Below are 21,718 nucleotides of genomic sequence, written 5' to 3'. Positions count from 1 at the left end.
CCATAAACTTATCGAGTTTAATCTTAAAACCAGATAGATCTTTTGGCCCCACTGCTTCCCTTGGAAGGCTATTCCAAAATTTCACTCCTCTGATGGTTAAAAACCTTCGTCTAATTTCTAGTCTAAATTTCCTAGTGGCCAGTTTAAATCCATTTGTTCTTGTGTCCACTTGCATGAATAAGGACTGCAGGATGTGGCCCATATACTTCAACTTTTCAGAAACTGGTTCTGGGATAAAAGTCTCATAAGAGAGAAAAGTGATGCTGAAAGGACTTAGAAACAGCCTTGGTTGCCTTTGTAACTGTGGTCCCAACCCTGCAGTCTTCACTCAGGTGAAATGTTCTTCAGCCTTATCCAAAGCTCATTGAAGTCTATGAGAGATTTGCCATGGACTTTGGCTCACCTGCCACTCCCACTCACTTTGCTTAGACTAGCAGCTGCTCATCACCTCCTAGGATTTATTCCATTGACTTTAATGGGAGTTTTGCCCGAATATAAGCCCTGTAAATCAGGAGATCTGGCTATTGTTATTAACTGTGTTTTTAAAAAAGCAGTACAAGCAAGTTCATGAGTAATTATAAGCAGAATAACTGCAACTCTGAAGTCAATTCTGGTCTTTCAGAAAAATAAGAAATAGGAGCAGCATTCAATTCCCTTATCTAAACGTATATTCCTCTAGCTTCAACATTCTAATATGTGAGGCTTCTGTATGTGTGTCTCTCATATTTGGTTGTAAATCTGCAGCAATTTTAAGGTTGTGTTATTTTGTAAGTTAAAATACAATGGTGGTTCATCAACCCAACATTCTCCTATTCATATTGTTGACAAGGTATTAATGCCAGATGTCAAAAAAATCATCGGTGGAACAATTCAGTGGCTGAATTTCAGTTTCATATTATAATTGGAGTGCAATTGCTTCCATACTTTGCTTGCTAGCACATTAATAAAGTAATAAGTTCATATCTAATCCGTTTATTCAGGCTAGATGTGAACACTAATTTCCCAAATAGCTTATCTGCCCTAAAACTACTTCTTAACGTTCTTGCACAAAACTCATTTCTTGATTTAACCCAGTGCTTTTAGAGAGCTTTCGTCCTCTGAGTATTGTAAGAAAATCCAAACTGTAGTGCAACTAGCCTTTGGGAATACAAGACATTTCAGCAGATGCAGGGTACAAGGCACTAAAGTATGGAGCTCTGGAAATTTAAGAATTTCTTTGCTGATTTTATGATGGGTCTTTATTTTTTTTGTAATAAGATCATAGTGTTCTCTTGCTATGTGATGGCAATCTCACTGACATACAGCAAAGGGGACATGGTGATAGCGACTTCACAGGAGGAGAAGATCAAAGAATTTATAAACAACTAGCATTTCAGAAGTCCCAAAATATCAGTGAAGTTCAGGCTTCAAATAGTTTTTCATTTATATATAATTCTGAAACTGAAATTCAGCTACAAATGCTAAACATCCTGTGTTTTAGAAAACAGGTTTTGTTTGCATTTGCTTTGAAAGTGCAGTCTACTGGACTTACTCACACAAGTGGTTCTGATAACTGGATCATATGGTCCATATTCAGTGTGGGCTCAATTCTGCAAGGTGTGGAGCATTTTCTGATTGATCCCACAACTTCCACTGAAGCTAATATGAGTTGAAGACGCTCTGCTCCTCTCAAGGAACAGTCAACACCACTGGGGGAACAGACCCTTTTCACTCAGCCCATACCAAAGCAAACCTTGCATTGGCTACAATGGGAATTTTTCCTGAGTAAAATCTCAATAAAGACCTTAGCCATTGGCTTATTGCCTTCAGTTGGACTCTCACATGAATACAATCAGTACGATTTGACCCTGTGTTTGTGTACAAATATATGAAATAGAGATAGGGGGACCAAAACAATGAAATCTTTAACACATGCTTAAAACATCATCCAAGATTAAAAGTAAGGATATGCAATGCAAAGGGTTTCGGAACAGATTGAAACAGCTTACATTAAATGGTAACTAGAACTGCTTCAGTGAATGGTGTACCTGTCAGATCAAAAGTAAGCTGCTCATGACTGCCCGTTACAGCCTGGTAAATAAAATAAAATTGTATTTCCAAATGATGGGGAAGGAGACAGGGAATGTCCAAATTCCTACTGAATAATATTCAGATTATCCAACTTCATAGAGACCAGTGAATGAAAATGGTGCCAGCTTTCACAAGGAATTATTCAAATGGCTCTAGATCCAGTCCAGAGTGGGATTCTTGATTTCCTACTACCTGTTGTCCAGCAGTAATGATGGGCCAGATCCTCAGCTGCTGTGAATAATCATAGCTATGACTGGCCACAAGAGCTGAGGATCTGCACCTACGTGCCTAAAGTCCACAAGAAACAGGGCTTGGGGGCAATGAAGGAAAAGATCTTGAGAAGCCTCAGTGGCCATTAAACTTCAAAAATCTTAAATATTTTCTCATTCTAAAAATCATAATTAAAGCACATATGTACAAATAACTACTTCTGCTCATTCTGAGGTGAAAAATAATTAGTAGCAGCCACTACAGTCTGCATCCCCCTCCTCCTCCTCCTGTTCAGACCTATTCTATTCTTCTTCCTTCATGGTACTTACTCTATGGTAAACAACACACACTGTAGTTAGGGCTGCCCCGGCAGTAACCGGACCCCCAAGGCTCCGCCCTGCCCCTTCCCCCAAGGTCCCATCCCTGCTTCATCACTTGCCCCAGGCGCCGCCACACCCCTCCTCTTCCCCACAGCCCTGCCCCTGCACGCCACAAGCCTTGTGAGCAACTTGGCCCTGGAGGTGGTGATGGCTGCTGCTGCTGCACTGCCTCCTTCCTTCTCCTTAGGGTTGCCACAGATTAAAAAAAACAGAGCTTGGGGCTTGTCAAACGGCCCCCGGACACTGGTGAAAACTGGACAGGCGGCAACACTAACTGTAGTTGGTGTCTGACTTTAGACTAGAAGGGGGAACTGTACTTTCCCTGCCTCTCAGCTCCCTCTTTCTCTCGCTCTCAAAAAGCTAAGGTGTTTTGACAGCAAGAGTGTCCCTCCAATAGTAAAGCTTCCTTCTCCTTTTCTTCACCTATGACTCTAGACGGGATGACAAACAAGCCTTTGTTCTGTCTTTCCATGTCAATCTTTTCAAGATTCCCTGGGAATTCTTTTCACTCCATGGATGTTTTTCTGCTGGGCCTGTCATCAAATGCAGCATGCCTTTGTGTAAAGCAGAGTTCAGGCTTAACATTTTTCCTTAATTCTGTTTCGAAATGATCTCATGTCAACATTGCAAGCAAATTTTGGTAAGTGGCAAGAATTCAGCACTGAAAGGTCTAAAAGAAGGTGCTTTCTAAAACACAGACGCACACACATTGCAGTTTCCATGGCCAGTTTGTCAGGTGCTGGTAGGAACCTAAGATATTCACATATAGAATAGGGTTTTTTGGCCTTGCAGTTGTGGTCAAATCCATACTTCTGATGATGGGATGCAAAGTTTCTAACTAATGGTCAATTCTCATTCAGCACATCTAACCCAAATCTCAATGTGCAGATAGTGGACATCCATTATAAAAACAAACAAAGTCCCCAATAAGATGCTTTAAACAAGAAAAGTGGGTCCAGATCTTAGCCCCCCACTTCTGCCGCTTTGTGCAGAACAGCCAGAGAACCAGTGGGTTTAGGTTTCTTAGAATTTCCCCTGCACAGGGGAATTTGTGGGTGGCACAGAACTGCTAAAATGGCATCTAGGGGGAAAAGAGTACAAGCTACCAGAACTATCCTTGGGATCACTGTCAGCCTAGCCTAAGTAAGAACAGACCAAAATTATAGCCCTATGGTTGGAAAGTTAATATAAAAGGCAAAAGTTACCCTTTTCTGCTGGATTTGTAGAATACATACTCAGGGCACTCTGCATCTCTGACCAGGACGGCTCTAGGCAAAGCAAAGACGTGTTTGGGGCAGCACAATTCCAGGGGCAGCATTCCGCCCCCCCCCGCCCCCACCCCTTCTCGGACAGTTGCGCTCTCTGAGCTTGGGGCAGCAAAAAACCTAGAGCCGGCCCTGCCTCTGACATATTCCATGCTCATTTCCCTGACTAAGCTCTGTTTTTTCTTATTTAGGTCAATATTGGCATTCTCATTGCCGTCACCAGAGTCATCTCGAGAATCAGCGCAGACAACTATAAGGTGCACGGAGATGCCAATGCAGTCAAGTAAGTCATTCTGTTCACATTGCTTTGCAATAAGGGACTCACCTAGAACGAGGTTAGGTCACAGATGGCTATATCATGTGCTCATCTCTGTACATTGGTAGGATGACTCAATAGGAAAAAAAAAAACAGTCATAGTCAGCAAATTAACCCCCCATTTTTAATGCAGGAACTGTGCTATGGAAGGGGGAAGCAAAGCTGGAGTTAACCCCTTGTTCGCCAGGAGCTAGGTAGTTCCCCTACCATCCCATCACAATCCCCTTCACATACCGACTCATGATTGTGTCTTCTATTAACACTTTGGTTTCTTTCCCCTTAGAGAATAAGTACATTCAAAAGTACATTGCACAGAATGCAACAGTCATTTAATTAGTTTACACTGGAACATTTCAATACTCCCTGGCTTTCTGAGGATAATCCCTGATTTTGACCCTAACTCAGCAAAATATTTAAGCATGTGTTTACCTCTAAGTCCATCCCTATTGAAAAGCACCTAGGCCCATGCTTAACTTTAATTTTGAGCTTAAGTCCTAACGCTCTTATATATCAAAGCAGTTTACACACTATGGTAGTGGCCTTTTTGATGGCCTAGCCAAAACACTGCCTTATTAAAGTGCCATCCCATCGCCAGAAGCTTGGAAGTGACACTTTATCTTAGATACATCTCTGATATCTGAACACATGGGGCTAAATTCTAACCTCAGTCCAAACCCATGGGGTTGCATAAGTGCAACTGACAGCAGAATTTAGCCCACTGAATTTAAGTGAAACACAGTATTGTACAGTCCAGAGAGACATTCTTGTATCTCCTAAACATGCTTTCCTCCAAATATAAAGAGGGCAGATTTAATGTGTCTATTACTGAGTCACTCTAAAATGTGTTGACAATTTGCTTTTTATGTTTCTGAGCCACGATGCACAGTACACTTAGGATTTGGTGAGGCTGTCCTGAAATTGTGACGTGAAGAGTCATTTTAAGATTGAATTACTCACCTAATTTTTAAAGCACCAGCAACTTTCCAATATTGGTGGCACTGATCTAATTAAAGTGAACTTAGTTATTGTATATCTTCTGGAGTGAAGGGAAAAACAGTAAATATGTCTACACAAAAATCTATAAGATAATTATTCTGCAATTAAGTCAGAACACTGGAAATTAAAAGGACTGGTGATTCGAGCCTGGGTGAGTCCCTGTGACCTTCAGAAACATGAAGGAATTACAGTACCTAAGGAGACAAATGGCCATCTCTGCCAATAACTATTTTTATTTTCCATTAGAGCTATGAAAATAAAGAAACAGTGTCCATAAGTTAATACAAGCTATATAGATACCATTGAGTACCTAGATACTTTGGTGGCTGGTAAATATATATTGAGAGAGAGAGAGAGAGATTATGAATCAATACATACCATAGGAAGATGTATAAATCAACACATACCATTGGTATCTTTATGACACTTGTGAGCAGTGCAGGTGGGAGCATAGTGAAGTGCAAATGAGTAGCGCTTAAGGTCCTTTGTTTAAATAACACTAGGGACAGAGTTAGAATGCCTGACATACAGACTGAAAATGTGATTTTTTTTTTCTTCGTCCTGCTCTAGGCCATTTAGGGGTGTGGCCATCCACGAATCCGTGCATCCAACCTAAGTCTGCCTCTGACATTATCCTTACAGTTAATAGTATGCTGATGACATAGATAATTATTTCTTATTAATTTTTCAGTGTCCCAAACTGTGCTAGGCACCTGGCAGCACAGACAAAGATGCAGTCCTTTCTCATAGCAGCTTCCAAGCTTATTTATTATCATGTGTGCCAGTGGCCTCCAGAAACCCCAGTCATACACCAGGACCCCATGGTCCCAGGCACTGTAAAAACCGAACAAAAAAGCCCCCAGAGAACTTGCAATCTACTTTCAGACCTGACATAATGAGGAGGATTTTAAAAAAAAGAACAAAACAATAAGGAGGTGTGGCAGGAGATGCAAAGCAGTAGGATTATGAAGTTATTCAGTTATGGACTGTATATCATGGTAGCACAACTCTTCGGTTAAGTATAGGTAAAATAGATATTACAGAGACTGGGTGGGCAAGGTAATATCTGTTATTTGTCCAGCTTCTGTTGGTGAGAGACAAGTAGGTCCAATAAAATATATTACCTGATGATTACCTGTTCTGTTCATTCCCTCTCTGCCCCCTGGCTTCGGCCACTGTTGGAAGACAGGATACTGGGCTAGATGGACCTTTGGTCTGACCCAGTATGGCTGTTCTTATGTTACCTCACCCACCTAGTCTCTCTAATATCTTGGGACCAACATGGCTACAATCATGCTGCAGACAGTAATGTAAAATAGATATGTCATTGTTGGCTAATTTCCTGTGGGTGTTATTGCAGAAGTGGGTCTTCTGGAGAGATTTGAATGAGAAGATAAGTGGCTTTCAGGACCAGGTCCTGGAGTCCCTAATTCAGCAAAGCACTTAATCACATGCTTAACTTTCAGTTAAGGCACAAGTTTGTGTGTTATTGCTTTGCTGAATCAGGGCTTCCATGCTTAGAAGATGTCATGGAAAAGGGCACTGATGTGGGTTGTTGGAGAAATGAGGCGTTGAACCTGATGCTATTAGCAAAATCCAATTTCTTGCCTTTGCAGTTAGTATTCCTTGCATGCTTAGGGGAGTTTATACATTTTTGTGTTAAAGGAGAGACGATCCCTTTCATGTTAAAGTTTTCCCAGGAAGAAAAAAGCTAATCCCACCAAACCGAACAGGATTCTCTGGTGTTCTTACAGCTGCATGGGAGACTTTTTTCAGTATAAGATAAGAACCAAATACCAGAAAATCCTGGATGTTGATTAGCTGATTTATTATGTGAGCATGTTGGAGTGAGTGAGCATAGCAAGATGAGACAATGACACAGAGCAAAGGGAAATAAAAATAAGGCAATAACCTCTGTAGTTTCCGTCAAGCTACTGTCACCAAGGACTACAAGGTAGCATTTGAGTCGACAAGTTAAATCAGTGGGGGAGAAATCACTGAAGGCTGCAAAATACTTCATGTAATGGCATCCTTAAAGAAAGGGCCTGTCAGGCATCCATCTGGATCGTACACTTCATTTGACATTAGCTGTGGTGGAAAGCGGATGATGTTAGAAAGAATTCATCAGGTGTATTTTTAGAAAATCCAGCTTGATTGCAATGGGACAAGGTGGGTTTTGCAAGGCAAGGAAGCACTGAAAACAAGTTGAAATTTTTGCTGCAGTTATGTATTGTCTCGGGGGATAAGGGGATTTTGCAGGCACATAAAGTGCTCAGGGTATCAGAAACCATCAGACAAAGGTGAAAGGATAAGAATTACAGTACAGGGGAAATTGTGGTACCAGGGAAGGTCTGCCCAGTGCGGCGAATTGCCCTAGCTAAGGGGCAGAAAAAGAGGGAAGGATTTAACTTGTGTCTTTTCAAGATGGGAAGAAATTAAAGACAGGGAAGCCCAAGGGTGAATGCTGAGTTTTTGTCTGAAAGAATTTGGATGATGATATTTAAATAGAAAGATTTCTAAGTTGGCAGGTGATAATGAACTGGATGGCACAGTGCAATGAATGAAAAACAAGTAAGAGGTGGCAGAAGGAATATAGCAGGGCTGCCAAATGCGTGCTCGCTTCTCCTTGGTAAGAAAATAGGGTCAACATTTACAAGTGTGGATGTGTAAAATATATCTATCGGCACCTAAATAAGTGGCCTGATTTGCAGACATTCTCAGTACCTACAACTCCCATTGACATCAGCATGAACGTAGGTCCTTAAATTTCGACATCCGAGTCTGAAAATTCTAGCCTGCAATTCTTAAGCCCACCTTCTTCCAGGTTTTGCTGCCAGAGGAAAACTTTAACCAGATTGAGGGGAGCTGATGTGCTATGTGAAAAGAAAGCCAATTAAAGGGATGCTATATTGTGGTCCAAAGAAAAAAATATCAAGTGATGGAGCCTCATGACAAAATGTAAAAGTTAACGAAGACTAACTGCACTAGAAGCACATTTTAGATGGTACATGGAACATAAAATAAAAGAAGAGATATATTTCTAGTTAATACAGGGCCTAATCTTCCAAGGTACCAAACACACTGGTTACAAGGTCTTGAGTGTTTTACACTTCCATTGAGTGCATTAGGACTGGAAGGCACTTAGTGCCTTGAAATATCAAGGTAGAGATTATCTGAAGTACTTGATAGACTAAGAATGCAATCATGATCACGATGATACCAGTCAGAAAGGATAATATATTGGTAGAGATGCGTTGGTTTGTCCATGGTGTATTTAGGTTCCCTAAAGATGAGGTTACTTGGCAATGCAAGTGGATATTACCAATGGGAGCCTGTTTCTCTTGGCAACAGACAGTAACAAACTGATGTAATTATTTATAGTAATTGATCATGATTTTCCATATGGCAGTGATCTGAGTCAGCATGCTGATTGGATTATGACTACAGAACAGCATATGCCAGCTCTTTGCTGTAAGTGCAACATGCATTGAAACCATATACAAGTTGGGCAGTTTGCTAGCTCTTCCTGCCTATGAAATACCCCAGTATAGTTCTTGTTCAGAAAGCTGGCATTTGCTTTTGGCAAACTGAATTTCCTCAAAAATTCAACTTTATGGGAAAAAGTCCTGAATTTCAAAACGAAAACAGTAGTACAAAAAGGGAGAAGGAAGTTGCTTTCTGTAATATTCAAAGTCTAGCTGTAAAGTGAATCAACTCCATGTCTTGTCCAATATTTAAATTCCTCTCGCAGCATGGTGCAATATGGGTGAAGTGACCTTCTCAGTTCCAGTTGTTGCATGTCCCACTGAAGGGAGCAGACATATCCTTAGCTAATCAGTTTACTCCAGTTTCAAAGACACAAGGCAGGTGCACATTAACCAACCCCTATGAACTAAATAAAAAAACAAAACCCAAATTAAAAAACAATTGGCTGAAGTTCAAGAAGAAACATCAAAGAGAAAAACTCATGTGTCTTTGGGATGCAAATGTGCAGGAATCATGGTAAAATTACCCATTTGAAGGTCCAATGCTTAAGACATTTTTTTGGAGCAAAAGGGGGGTTAAATTCAAGATTTCTGGAAATTTGATTCGAGTAGCAGTCCAGATATTAAATGTTCAGTAGGTAGGTTCTTTTTTTGGTCACAGTCTGGGCTTGTATCAAATCATCTATTCCTGCATGTGAAAATACTCAGAACTGGTCACTTTTATGGACATCTAAGGGGTGGCTGAATTCTAGCACAGAAATACAAACTAGTAATTAGGGCTGAGTGAAGAATTTCCCACAATTGTTTATTATCTGAATTTATTCAGTTGTTTCATGAATTATTTAATGATGTATGGTTTATTTACAGGTTTCAGTAGTAGATATCAGGAAAGGTGAGCTATTACCAGCAGGAGAGCTGGGGGGGGAAGGTTTGACCTTTTGTAGTGATTATAGCCCCCCCGCTCTCCTGCTGGTAATAGCTCACCTTAAGTGATCACACTCGTTACAGTGTGTATGGTAACACCCATTGTTTCATGTTCTCTGTGTATATAAATCTCCCCACTGTATTTTCCACGGAATGTACCCGATGAAGTGAGCTGTAGCTCACAAAAGCTTATGCTCAAATAAATTTGGTAGTCTCTAAGGTGCCACAAGTACTCCTTTTCTTTTTGGTTTATTTACAAATATTCAGAATATGAACTCTGTTGCTTAGTTGTGGTTGGTCAAACAAATCACACAAGCACTTCCAGCACAAATAATTTTGTGTATGAATTCAGATGTTGTGTTCCATGAATAATCTTGTTATACCTTTGTGATTTGCTCCCTGTGAACGTTTTTGCCACTGAAACGTAATCACTTGAATCCATTCATAAGGAGCGAACACAGAATGGGCACAAGCATAGCTGAAGGGAATGCATTAAAATATTTAAAGGAATATTGATAGACTATTTTTTGCATTTTCCACCTAGCTCAAATAGGGTGAATTTTGGGAAAGTACTTAAGCATGTGCCTAACTTTAAGCACATGAATAGTTCCACTGAGTTCAATTAAATAGATGAGTTCAATGGGAGTACTCATGTGCTTAAGTACCTTCCTGAATCAGGGTCCTACTGAACAATTAAAATAAAAACCTCTTGTCTTTATTTATTCATGCAGTATGCAACTTCTTAAATGCAGGGTTCACACAGAGACACTGAGTTTTATTGCCTTTTTGTTTTATACATGTATCCACTTTATAATACATGATGTTAGAGCTGACTGAAGATTTGTAGACAATAGTTTTCTGCTAGAAAATGCTGATTTGAGAAAATTGAAATGTTTAATGCGAAGTATCAGTTTTGTCGAAATTTTGGTGGGAAATTATCAAAATGTTTGATTCCAATGAGGGTGAAAGATTTAATTTCAACATTATCACTTTTACTTTTATATTCTATTCTACCTGAAATTATTGTCAAATCAAAGCATTTTGACATTATTGAAAGGTCAAAAGAAATATTTCAAAAATATTTCATTTTGCAAAATGTCCAGAGATTTAGAATTTTTGGCCAATTCAGGTGAAAACCAAATTTTTCAAAATACTGAATTTTGACCAGCCCTACATGGAGTAGTTGATCTTGGATGCAAATGTAAGAGTTCAAGGTCTCAGCTGGGGGAAGTTTGGGGTGAAATACTGGATGTTGAAAGAGAGATTTCCCCTAACGAAAACTTCAGTTTTTGGTGGGTTTACTGTAGAGATTGACTCCAACATTCCCATAGCCTGCTGGGCACAGGACATGATTTTACAAAGCATTTAAGCACGTGCTTAAGTGTTCTGCTGAATTGGGGCCTTAGTGGAGTGGACATACTTCAGTTAAGATCCCACTTGCTTAACTGAACACCATATAAGCACCTTGAATCTGTTATAAAGCCTATCATAGTCAATGGAAAAACTCCCATTGACATCAGTGGGGCTGTGAATCCACTTTTCAGCACCTAATGGATGGAGATTGGGTGAGGGAGAGTTGCCTTCCTATGCTTGGGTGAGGAAAGATGTCCAGTTTGACTGTATTGTCATAAATAAACTTGATCAGAGAAAAGCCTCCTTTATCACATGTAATCATTTTCATCATATAAGTGGGGTGGGGCTTCTGAATATATTTGGGTTAAAAGAATGTGCAGTTTTTCAAAAAGACTTAATTACAATACTTTCAGGAGACATAGTGGACACACAAAAGTAAATACGAAATACAAAACGCCTTTCTCCATCTCTACTTCCACAGAAGTGGTTTTAGGCTTGAAACAAAGCTACTGGGTGTAGCTATATCATTGGGCTTCCCAGCATGCTCAATTTTACACCACATTTGTCCCACAGATAGAGTTTCATTAGCTTGCTCTCAAATAAACAGCCAAATCAAACTCTTGCTGACTGCTTCCCCACTGTCTTCTCAGAAATGGCCCAACGAGTTGGAACAATCAGTATCATTTATATAAAATGTAGACTTCATAAGCTAGTGAACCAGAAATGATAGCTATCAAAATCAGCCAGGGAGAAAGCAATTACAATATAATTAGAAAATTTCCTTAGCGTTTTACTTTGTTTCACTATACACATTCTCTTTGTCCTGCGAAGCTCAATGTTCACTCAATAAAATGATCAAAACAGTCCCTTAGATCTCTAGAGAGGGAATAAGTTTTTTCCCCCATTTTGTTAAATTAATGATTGAAATCAGGAATACATGAAAAAATGGTTTGTTTTCCCATGATGGCTTGCAGTATAGACCCAATTCCGCTCCCATTGAAGCAAATACGGATTTTGCCATCAACTCCAGTGAGAACTACTCATATGTTCCCTTTCCCAGAAAACTGTATGACAGATTTAGGATACATGGATCCATTTGGACATGTTTGACACAGGAGTTACATGTGTGCTATTATGTGTTGTGATTCACATAACCTTGAACCAAATTTCTGAAGGAATTTCCAACTCCTACATGAGGCGCTAGCTATCGCATTAGCAACCATGCAGAATTTTTTTTTTTAAATTAAAGAGACTCTTACTAAATTCTACAAAGCTAAACAGGCATAAAGTCACAGAAAATAAAAGCCAAGATATCTCATGTTGTTAAATCCTCCAGATAAAAAAAAAAGAGGTCACTGGCTTAATTAAGTGCTTTGTTTTTTCTACTTACCTAAACAATAATAAAAAAAAGGAAGCCTCGCGTTTTCTAATTTAGAATAGCTGCTCTATTATCTATTTACATTAGCTAAAGATTTACAGCTAAATCATTCACATGCTTTTCATTTCCTTGAACTATGCGTTCTTATTTTCTGATAGGAGATACCCACACGTACGGTCTGCACACAGGCACCCTCATTGATGGCACAGCTATTTGCGAGGGTTTTGCCAAACACACTGAGTTGCTCTTGTTCAAAGGCCTCCCAAATGTTTCTAAGAGCGCTTTTGTTGGTACATAGATATGTTTCCGTTTACTGTGGACAGCGCAGCGGATAGTGGAGTCTTTTAGTGGTCTGCACGCCAACAAAGGGAGGCAAGCACACTCTGCCATTTACCATTTGCTAAATTATTTGCACGTTCTTGTACACAACAGAATCCATTTCAGAGACATTTCCCTTAGAAGAAAAACAAGAAATGGATCCCCTCTGCTCATTCAAGTCCTATGTTTCTGTGTTTTGGATCAAGGCTGGAGTTCCTGGTGGGATGCGATGCCGTGGGAACCAGTTAATATAACCCCTTTGCTGGAGTGGGAACACATCCCATCTACCTCTCCCCTGCCCTAAATGTAGTGCTGGTAGAAAGTGCCATATTGTTATCTGAGGAAATCTCCTGTGCACCACTGAATCAGATTACCACAGCTGTCATATTGATTTGGTGTCACTACTGAGACTTCCAGCACAGCTTCCAATGGCGCCAGCTGAGGCATGTAGACCTTCATCCATTAGGAACTGTGCTGAAATCCACTAACTCAGTGGTGCCCAACCTTATTACACAGGAGGGCCACATAAACATAAGCACAACCTCGTGTGGGCCAAACATATTAAGATTTAAAGTCACCTGTAACAATTCATATTTTAAGTTCTGCTTGTTTCGTATATATTTAGATAGGTTGTTTTTATGTACAGTATCGTCTATTTACACACTTGCGTAAACTAAAATGATATAAACATGAAAAAACGCTAAAGAATCAGCTGTTAGCATATTGCGTTGAAGCAGGTCATGGGCCTTATGAAATGCTCTGGTGGGCTGAGTATGGCCCATGGGCCATAGGTTGGGCATCCCTGCACTAACTCATTGAGATCCCAGTTTTCAGGCCTAGACCATTGAAGAATCACAGAGGTCACAGGAAAAACATACATTTACATGGCTTTTAAATGTAATTTAACCTACTTTTTGGTTGTTTCAAAGAATAAGCAGACAAAGGGCTTGACCCAGTGCCCATGGAAGGTGGTGGGAGACCTTCCTTTGACTCAGATGGGAGCTGGATCAAGCACCCAATAAGCAATGCTGATTAAAGGTGCAAAAAACTCTTAGAAGGTAGAGAAACCAGTAGGCATTAGAAACATAGAGCATCCAGCATTTGCTGCAAAAACTGTTCAGCCACGCTGAAAACATATTCAAAGAGGTGCATGACACCTGGAAACGGCAGTTTGCTTTTTATTTCACCATGTACAAGGGCTCAATGTGTTAGGAATATGGAAGTGGGTACTATGCAACAGGATACATGACTGTGTATGCACACAAAGCTATTCCTCTCCCATGTCAGTTTTTAATTATGTTCTACATTTTAACTTTTGGCGTAGCAGCCACCTTTGCATTTGCTTTGGGTTTTCCCTGCATCTGTCAGTATTCATTGCTAAAGTGTTTCTTGCATGATCGGCTTTGGTATGCTTCACACAGAAAGTTTTCCTATCTATATAGATAGATAGCGATTAGTAAAGTTATCTTCTAACAGATGTAACTAAAAGTGGGCTCTGCTCCAGCAGCTCACAATGCTGCACACATCCATAGGGTTTGTCCGTGGACTCGAACATTCCAAAGCACTTTGCAAAGCCATAAATTATATCCCAGAAGCATACTGATTGCATTAAGGCAAATTGCACATCCATTTTGTGAATGGTACATTGCCTGTCATGTTCTTCATGCCGGCCTCCAGCAGTGCACTCTGCTTATAAAGATTCCCCATCTTTCTTTCAGCACAGACACCTTTTGTCTCAGATCAGCGTAGAGGATGCCAAGTCACCGGATTATTTTTGCCAGCTTTGTTTTTTTCTCTAAGCAGGCATCAATCAATGAGGTACTGCTCTGTATATTTGTCTCCTTTTTTTTGTAAATGCTCCCACAAATAAGATGAAACGGGAGCTGGAAGACTTCTTTAAAGATTATCTTAATTCATCCTTTGCCCAATATCCACTGGTCAATCACAGCACCTCTTGGAAGCGGTGGATTGACCAATAGCAGCGTCTCTAGCGTCTGCATTGGCCAGAAGGTGCTGAGATACCACACTGTGATTGAATCCTGCCCCTCCGTGACAGCCATCTGTGAAATGCCTCTTCTGTAAGAAGATTAGCAATGAGTCTGGGTCCAAACTTTCTCATAGGGTTCAAGCTGTTTAAAAATGATCTGTGCCTCACTGGGCAATGAAAACTACAGATGCAATACTTAGTGCATTTAAAAAAAAATTTTATCTGAGTTCCCGCTTATATTTGTTCCTTTAAAAATGAAAAGCAGCTTTTCCTGTTTGCTGAAGGAAATCTATCCACTAGAAAGAGCGCTCTGGCAAGTCAAATCTGCTTACAGCAGCTATTTTTCTTGACAATTTCTAATGGCATGTAATCACATTTCCCACACATGGCTTCAAAGGGCATGAGGAATGTATCTCATTGAAGCTCTCTGAAGGGAGAGTAAGGGGGAGGACTATAAAGAAAATACATTGATGAGAGTATTAAGATGTTAATTAGTGACCTGAAGTCCTACTACTGATGATAATGTCTTAAATCTAATTAAATCTTTGGCTCATTGGATATGACAAAATAAAAATTTCTGTTTGGGTCATATTTGATTAAACACATGGGGAAGAATCCAGAGATAAGTAAACATACATGAGTTTAAACATGAGCAATGGAAGAACTACCAGTGCAATGTTAATGTGCAAGGGACAGATTGAATTTATAAGTGTTTCCAGTTTGTCTATTTCCATGAGCCAAAATATTGAGTTATCACCATACTAAGGCTCCAGTTCAGCAAAATGTTTACGTATGTGTTTAAGTCCATCTCTCTTCAGCACTTGAGTTAGGTTTATGTTGAGAGAGCAAAAAATTTTCCCATCCTAAATCAGGACCAAGAAAATCAATCTTGACATTTTTTGCAAATAAAATTTTTGAAAAAATGCAATTTGGATCAACTGAAATGTTTCATTTTTGATAATTTTGAAATGTTTTGTTTATATTTTGACTATTTAAAAATATAAGCAGCTTAAATTTCAAAACAAAGTTATTTTGTACTGTAAAGCTGGGATTTTCTACTTTAAAAATGTCAAAATATTTTGAAAATTTCAAATCTTTTTTCTGAAAATATTTTCAAATTGAAAAATTGGTCTGAACTGATCTGTTCCTGCAAAAAGTTTCAATTTCAACGAATCAGCATTTTCCTACGAAGAAAGTGTTTAGTGAAAAAAATTTCCCAACCAGCTCTGTTTAGCACAGCACTTAAGAACATGCTTAAGGGATGTACCAAATGAGGATGGATTGCAACTTAAGTGTCACCAGTGACTTAGCTGGAATTCAAACTGCTGACTTCCCCAGCCTTTGAGTCATCCAGTCCTCTCTATCAGCGTGATAGAGTGATAGTTCTGACTTTAATACAAAAGGCTGGGATTTTCAAAGGAAACCTGGTAGGTGCCCAACTCTCATAAAAATTGAACAGGTGCTGGTGCCTAATACAAGGCCTGGGATTTTAAAAGGAATCATCTAATAAAGTTATCTTAAAATCTGAGTTTTCAGGGCCTGATCATATTGACTTAAATGGGCTTTGGCTCTGGCCCTTTATTCTAAATCCCATGTGAATTGTACATTTTTGTAGGTAATACAACATAGCAACAAAAATAAGCAAGTACAGTGGATCTAGCTGAAAAATTTTGCTCTGCACAATACAATTTAAGACATACTATAGGAGATCTCCATTGTAATACACTGCGTACCATTCACCACAGAGATGACTGGCAGATATTTCTATTTGGTGTTTCATAGTTAAATGACTCCTATTCATCAGAGCTGAATGTAGATGAATTACAAGGAGGGTCACTGATGGAGAGAGAGTTGTTTTGTATGACTTTAGTACTGACAGACACCTGTACGTACAGAATGTACCAGCATGATTAAATATTCATGAAGCACTGGATTGTCTGAATAGAGAAATGTTGTAATTTTCATCAGGACTGCTTAATGTGTGTCTGCTTTCATATTTTAATGCCTAGAAAGAGCATATTTTGTTAAAATTTGGTTAATTACATCCCTTTTATTAACCCCACAAATTGCTTTTGGCAAGGAGACAGAAACGGATGAGGACACATGCAAATTTAGAATCAAAGTGGCCAAAAGACTGCAACTAGAAGATTTGTTCTTGCAAGATGCTGAACATTTATTGCAGGTGCTGAACAAGCTAAACTCTCCCTAAAGTCAGTGGGAGTTAAAGGGGCTCAGAAACCCAAAGGTGCATGCAGGACCATGCCAGATCAATATCTTATTGAGCTGAATCTGGTGACCTAATCAGTGGGGACAGATAGAGGGCAAAGATAGAGAGGGAGCTTTCACCTAGCACCACTTTATATGGGTATGGCTGAGCCACCTGCCAGCTAGCCCTCACCTTTAATAGCTGGAGAGCACTGCACTACCATTCCTGGGTGGAATCAGTCCTTTGATACAGACCCAACTATCAATAAGCTGATGGTAACTCTGATATTACACCCCTGAGGGTAAAACAGACTCTCTGCAATTTGTCAACACAAAGCCTATGCACCACTTAAGACAACATAGAGTTTACGTGGCATTTAAATGGTAAGTGACCCTTGTGCTGGCCCCTTGCTGAAGTTGAATTGCATCCTGGGAGATTTGCTAAAACTCCAGAGGATTCAGCAAAGGAAGGGATCCATATTAAATTCCAGGGTACACATGACAGCTATGAGTGTTAAGGTTTCACCAGAAATCTGAAATTGTAATATTGGAACAAAAACCAACATGTTTTTTGAAAAAGAAAATTAGGAATAATCTTTAATATAATTTAAGTTGGATGGTAAAAATAGTGTGACTTTTTTGGCTTTTCTCTTATGATTTGATATATTCAGAGCTTGTGTAGTTTCTCCAGATTTAACTGCTAGCATAATGATTTTTTTCCCCTTGGTGGAAGGTGCTCATGCTGGTTTTGCTGGCAAATCTCCCTTCAGTTTCACAGATAGGGAGTATTATTTTTGTTCCAGTTGAAGGAATCAAAGGCTTGGGATGGTCTGATTTATAAATAGTTCACTGCTTGATAAGAATAAATGCATTAGTGCAAATCTGCCCTCTCTACAACATAGCGTACATCCACACTAGAGCTGGAGTGTAATTTCCAGCTCAGATAGACATACATGTATTAGCTTTGATCGAGCTAGCACACTCAAAAGAGAAGCATAGCCTCGGCAGCATGGGCAGCGGGATGGCTAAGTACTTAAGGTCCTAAGTGGGATTGTACTTGTTGTGGCTAGTCCATCCTGCCCTCTGCACCATTATGGCTTCATTTCCTTTTCATTATGGGCCTGATCTAAAGCCCATTCACTTCTATAGGTTTTGAGTTAGGCTCTGTTGATTTACAGAGCATCCAGCGGAATATGATCCCAATATTAATTGGGGACTCTAGGCACCACTGTAATACGAATAACATTTTAGATGTTAAGTATCAGAGGGGTAGCCGTGTTAGTCTGGATCTGTAAAAGCAGCAAAGAGTCCTGTGGCACCTTATAGGCTAACAGACGTATTGGAGCATAAGCTTTCGTGGGTGAATACACACTTCATCAGATGCATGTAGTGTTGAAATCTACAATGCATAGCGAAGGCCTTTGAAGCTCACATTCCTTTTTCACCCTAATTGGCTTTAGTTTTCAGTCCTGAAGTATCCTGTTATTTTTTTGTTTATTACCCAAGAACTCCGATTTTGAGCTATGGAAATTTCAATAGGAGAAGGACAATGTTATATGAGGTGTATCTCTATGCATGGCACCACAATTAAACACTCATTGTTCTTCGTGAAATGGTGCAACTCACGGTGAATAGTGATAACTTAAAACTTTGCTTGGAGTGTTACATTTACATCCTTGGCCCCATTTATAATCCTAGAACTCTGTCAGCTTTATGCAGAATAATAAGACAAATATTAAAGTTATTCCATCACATAAAGTAAACACTTATTCAAACAAGCACCTTGTGCAGCACTGTAGACAACTACATAAATCACCCCAGAAGTCTGAAAAAGCTCTTAGCTACACTGTCTGATTTGCATATTTCCCCCGCACTGCTCTCTCAAAATAAGTAAATGAAAAATACAGGGTCATTACAGCAGAGAAAAGTTAATATTTTAGCATGAAAGTCCTTTCAAAGTTTTATGCCTTATTTTTGGATAAGTAATACGACTCCATTAACGGTAACTATTTTATGTGGGTTTCAGAAAAGAAACAGCCATGTATACATTGAAAATAAAATTCCCAACTGCTGCAAACTCAAAGAATAAAAGCAGGAACATTTATTTTACTGAAATATTGAATGAAAGCATTTTTCATTAAAGCCCATATTAGATATAATTCAGTTAAAAAAACAATTAATCAGAACATATGGATGCCTGATACGTTGGGATTTTCAAAATGGCATGAGGAAATGACTCTGTGAAGAACCATATTCTTTAACCCTACATTGGTTTTTCAAAGGTGTGTGTCACATCATTATGGTTTCACTCAATATATTTTCTACTTGAAACTTAGGGTCTGTCTACACAGCAAAGAAAATCTACAGCTGGCCTGTGCCAGCTGACTCAGGCTCTTGGGGTTCGGGCTGTGGGGCTGTTTCATTTCTGTGTAGATTTCCGGACTCAGGATGTACCCAGGCTCTAGGACCTTGCAGGGTGGGAGAGTCTCAGAGAGCCCATGATTGGAAGTCTATGCACCAATGAAACAGCCCCGCAGCCTGAGTTGGCTGGCACGAGCCAGTGGCGGGTTTTTCTTTGCTGTATAGACATACTCGTAGTCTCTTTGGAATTTCAGTTCTGGAAAGCAGTGCAGAGAGCCAAAGTTTTCAAAATTGAGCATGAGAACCAGCTTTGCCTGCAGTACTTCTGCATTTTTCCTGCAAGTTGGGAATTAAAAATGCAGTGGCCCCTGAAAATCACAATAACGTTTTTAATGTTTTCTAACATCTTTTGAACCTCATGACAATTCTGTCAGCTTGGACATCAGGTCTGACGAGAGTTGTGCAATAGGGGTTTAGGTTGACTCTTGTTTTGTCTGAACTGGTTCACCAGTCCCTAGGACCAACCTCCAAGAGCTGGAGATTGGTCACTGCTATCTAAACATAGCTTGGTAGGTTATTTTAGCAAATCCAGACGTGTTTTGAGGTCAAGATAGGAGACAATGAACAGATCCAGTCTGACATAAATAGACTTAGCGTGAGATATCCTCCTCAGTTCCACGTAGGGTCTGATCCGGCTCCCATTGAAGTCAATAGAAAGACTCCCATTGCCCTAAAGAGCAGTATGAGAAATCCTGATTTGTAAGCAAACTCCCCTTAAAAACAGAAGGCAAGCTTTTCAAGACTCAAACATACCACACTCTTCTTTTTCTTCATCTTCTGCCTATGGATAGTATCTGACTTAGATCTCTTTTTTGTTCCCACTCTGGAACTATTTGGTGAATATTCACAGCTTCTCCTAGGGATCAGTGTTGCTTCACATTGATTGCAACAGACTCTGGGACCAGCCTAGAGTGCACTGAAGCTGTTAGCAACAACAGTCCCTCCAAGCAGTACTGGCAATGGACCAGCCTGGTCCTCTACTGCGTATGCAGCGAAGGTCCCAGGTTGGCCACCTCATCTCAATAAAAATCCTGCTGAAACACGGAACATCCAAACTGAGATAACTAAGCAAAAACCTTGGGAGCTTCCATTTGAGCAGAGATTATAATGACTAGGATTATTTATTCAGAAAAGTAAGAGTGATCGGTAATGAGACACTGATAAATAAATAGGGAATGGAATAGAGAAGGCTGGTAAGGAACTGTTTTTGACCTTTTCTATAGAATAAGAGAATCAGTTGATTCTCTTTAGACTTAAAAGGCAAGAAATTAAAAATGAATGTTTAGGAAAGCTTTTTTTGTTTGTTTTTGCAATATGTAGGAAAACCTGTGGGACTCACTGCTGCAGGATTTTATTGAAGCAAATAGCTAATAAAAGTTCAAAATCTTCAGACAATTATATGAATAACTTAGCATCTGCAGTTACACCAGCTAAGATAAATAATAAAAGCTATAAATTCCCATTTTTGTAATATTTTTTAAGAACTGGGGTTAAGAAGAAACCCCCCTCCTTACATGCTACAATATTGCACAGTTAGATGTATTTATTTGGGTATATGTCACCCTCTGAAGCACTGGGTACTACTGATTGTTTTCAGAAACAGGGTACCAAGCTAGAAGAATTGTAGGACTGTTCCAGCAATTTTTTTTCCTTATGTAAATTTAAAAAAGAAAGTTCAAGCAAATATATGCCTAATAATTTAGCAGCACTGCAGTTAAAGCTCGTATGAGCTATTACATAGAAAATTACTTTCCTTTCTTTGTCAGTTTATATGCCTGACCTTGGTATCTTTGCTATTTACTAGCGCTGTTGTCATGGAAATGCAAAACCAACATTTTTGCTGGTATCATTTCATTAATAAGATCATTAAGGCTGTTATGGTCAAGAAATCATTTTCAGAGTTCAGCTCCTGTGGCTGAGGTGTTATTTCTGCAGAAATGTCAGGCACAGGCTAAAACGATTTTTACTCCATTGGTCAATCTACAAGCATCATTGACCTCAAGGTAAGAAACAGAAACATTTGCTAAACCTATAGATTTCCAATAAACAGTTTTCTGATGCTTCTCTGTGAGGCTTTTCTCTCTGTCTTTTACTTCAACAACCTTTGCTGTTCTCAGATAATTCCCTAGCTCAGTTGTTAATCAACTGAGTAGCATAAGTAAGAAAGGAACAAGATGCACATTGTCTATGAAGTCTTCTCTGAGCACAATATTAAAGATCTTTAATACAGGTCTGTCTACACTGTGATAAAAAACCTGCGGCACCGAGTCTCAGAACGCAAGCCCGCTGACTCAGACTCGTGTGGCTCAGGCTTGGGGGACTAAAAATTGCAGTTGTAGATATTTGGGCTCAGGCTGCGCTCTGAGCTCTAAGACCCTCTCCCCTTGCAGAGTCTCAAAGTCTGGTGTCT

At 39.6% G+C, this 21,718-nt stretch overlaps 1 protein-coding gene and 1 long non-coding RNA gene across 4 annotated transcripts in view; one reads left to right on the top strand and one right to left on the bottom strand.

Moving 5' to 3' along the window:
- LOC311531721 overlaps positions 1-21,718 on the bottom strand; it is a 612,131-nt gene that overhangs the window by 11,812 nt on the left and 578,601 nt on the right. The gene's annotated exons all lie outside the window — the stretch shown is intronic.
- The window catches only part of ADGRD1 (adhesion G protein-coupled receptor D1), a 242,164-nt gene that overhangs the window by 197,318 nt on the left and 23,128 nt on the right, over positions 1-21,718 (top strand). For 2 of the 3 annotated variants that reach the window (XM_084649372.1, XM_084649371.1), the window contains one exon: positions 4,117-4,208. In XM_084649372.1, the coding sequence (XP_084505498.1) occupies positions 4,117-4,208 (92 nt within the window). Of the gene's footprint in view, positions 1-4,116; positions 4,209-14,413; positions 14,538-21,718 lie in introns of those variants that run through there. The other variant, XM_084649373.1, reaches the window with a different exon arrangement.

This window comes from Lepidochelys olivacea (assembly GCF_965140295.1).
Source record: "Lepidochelys olivacea isolate rLepOli2 genome assembly, chromosome: 15".
Classification (NCBI taxonomy): domain Eukaryota; kingdom Metazoa; phylum Chordata; order Testudines; family Cheloniidae; genus Lepidochelys; species Lepidochelys olivacea.
This window is presented reverse-complemented; position numbering and strand designations above follow the sequence as displayed.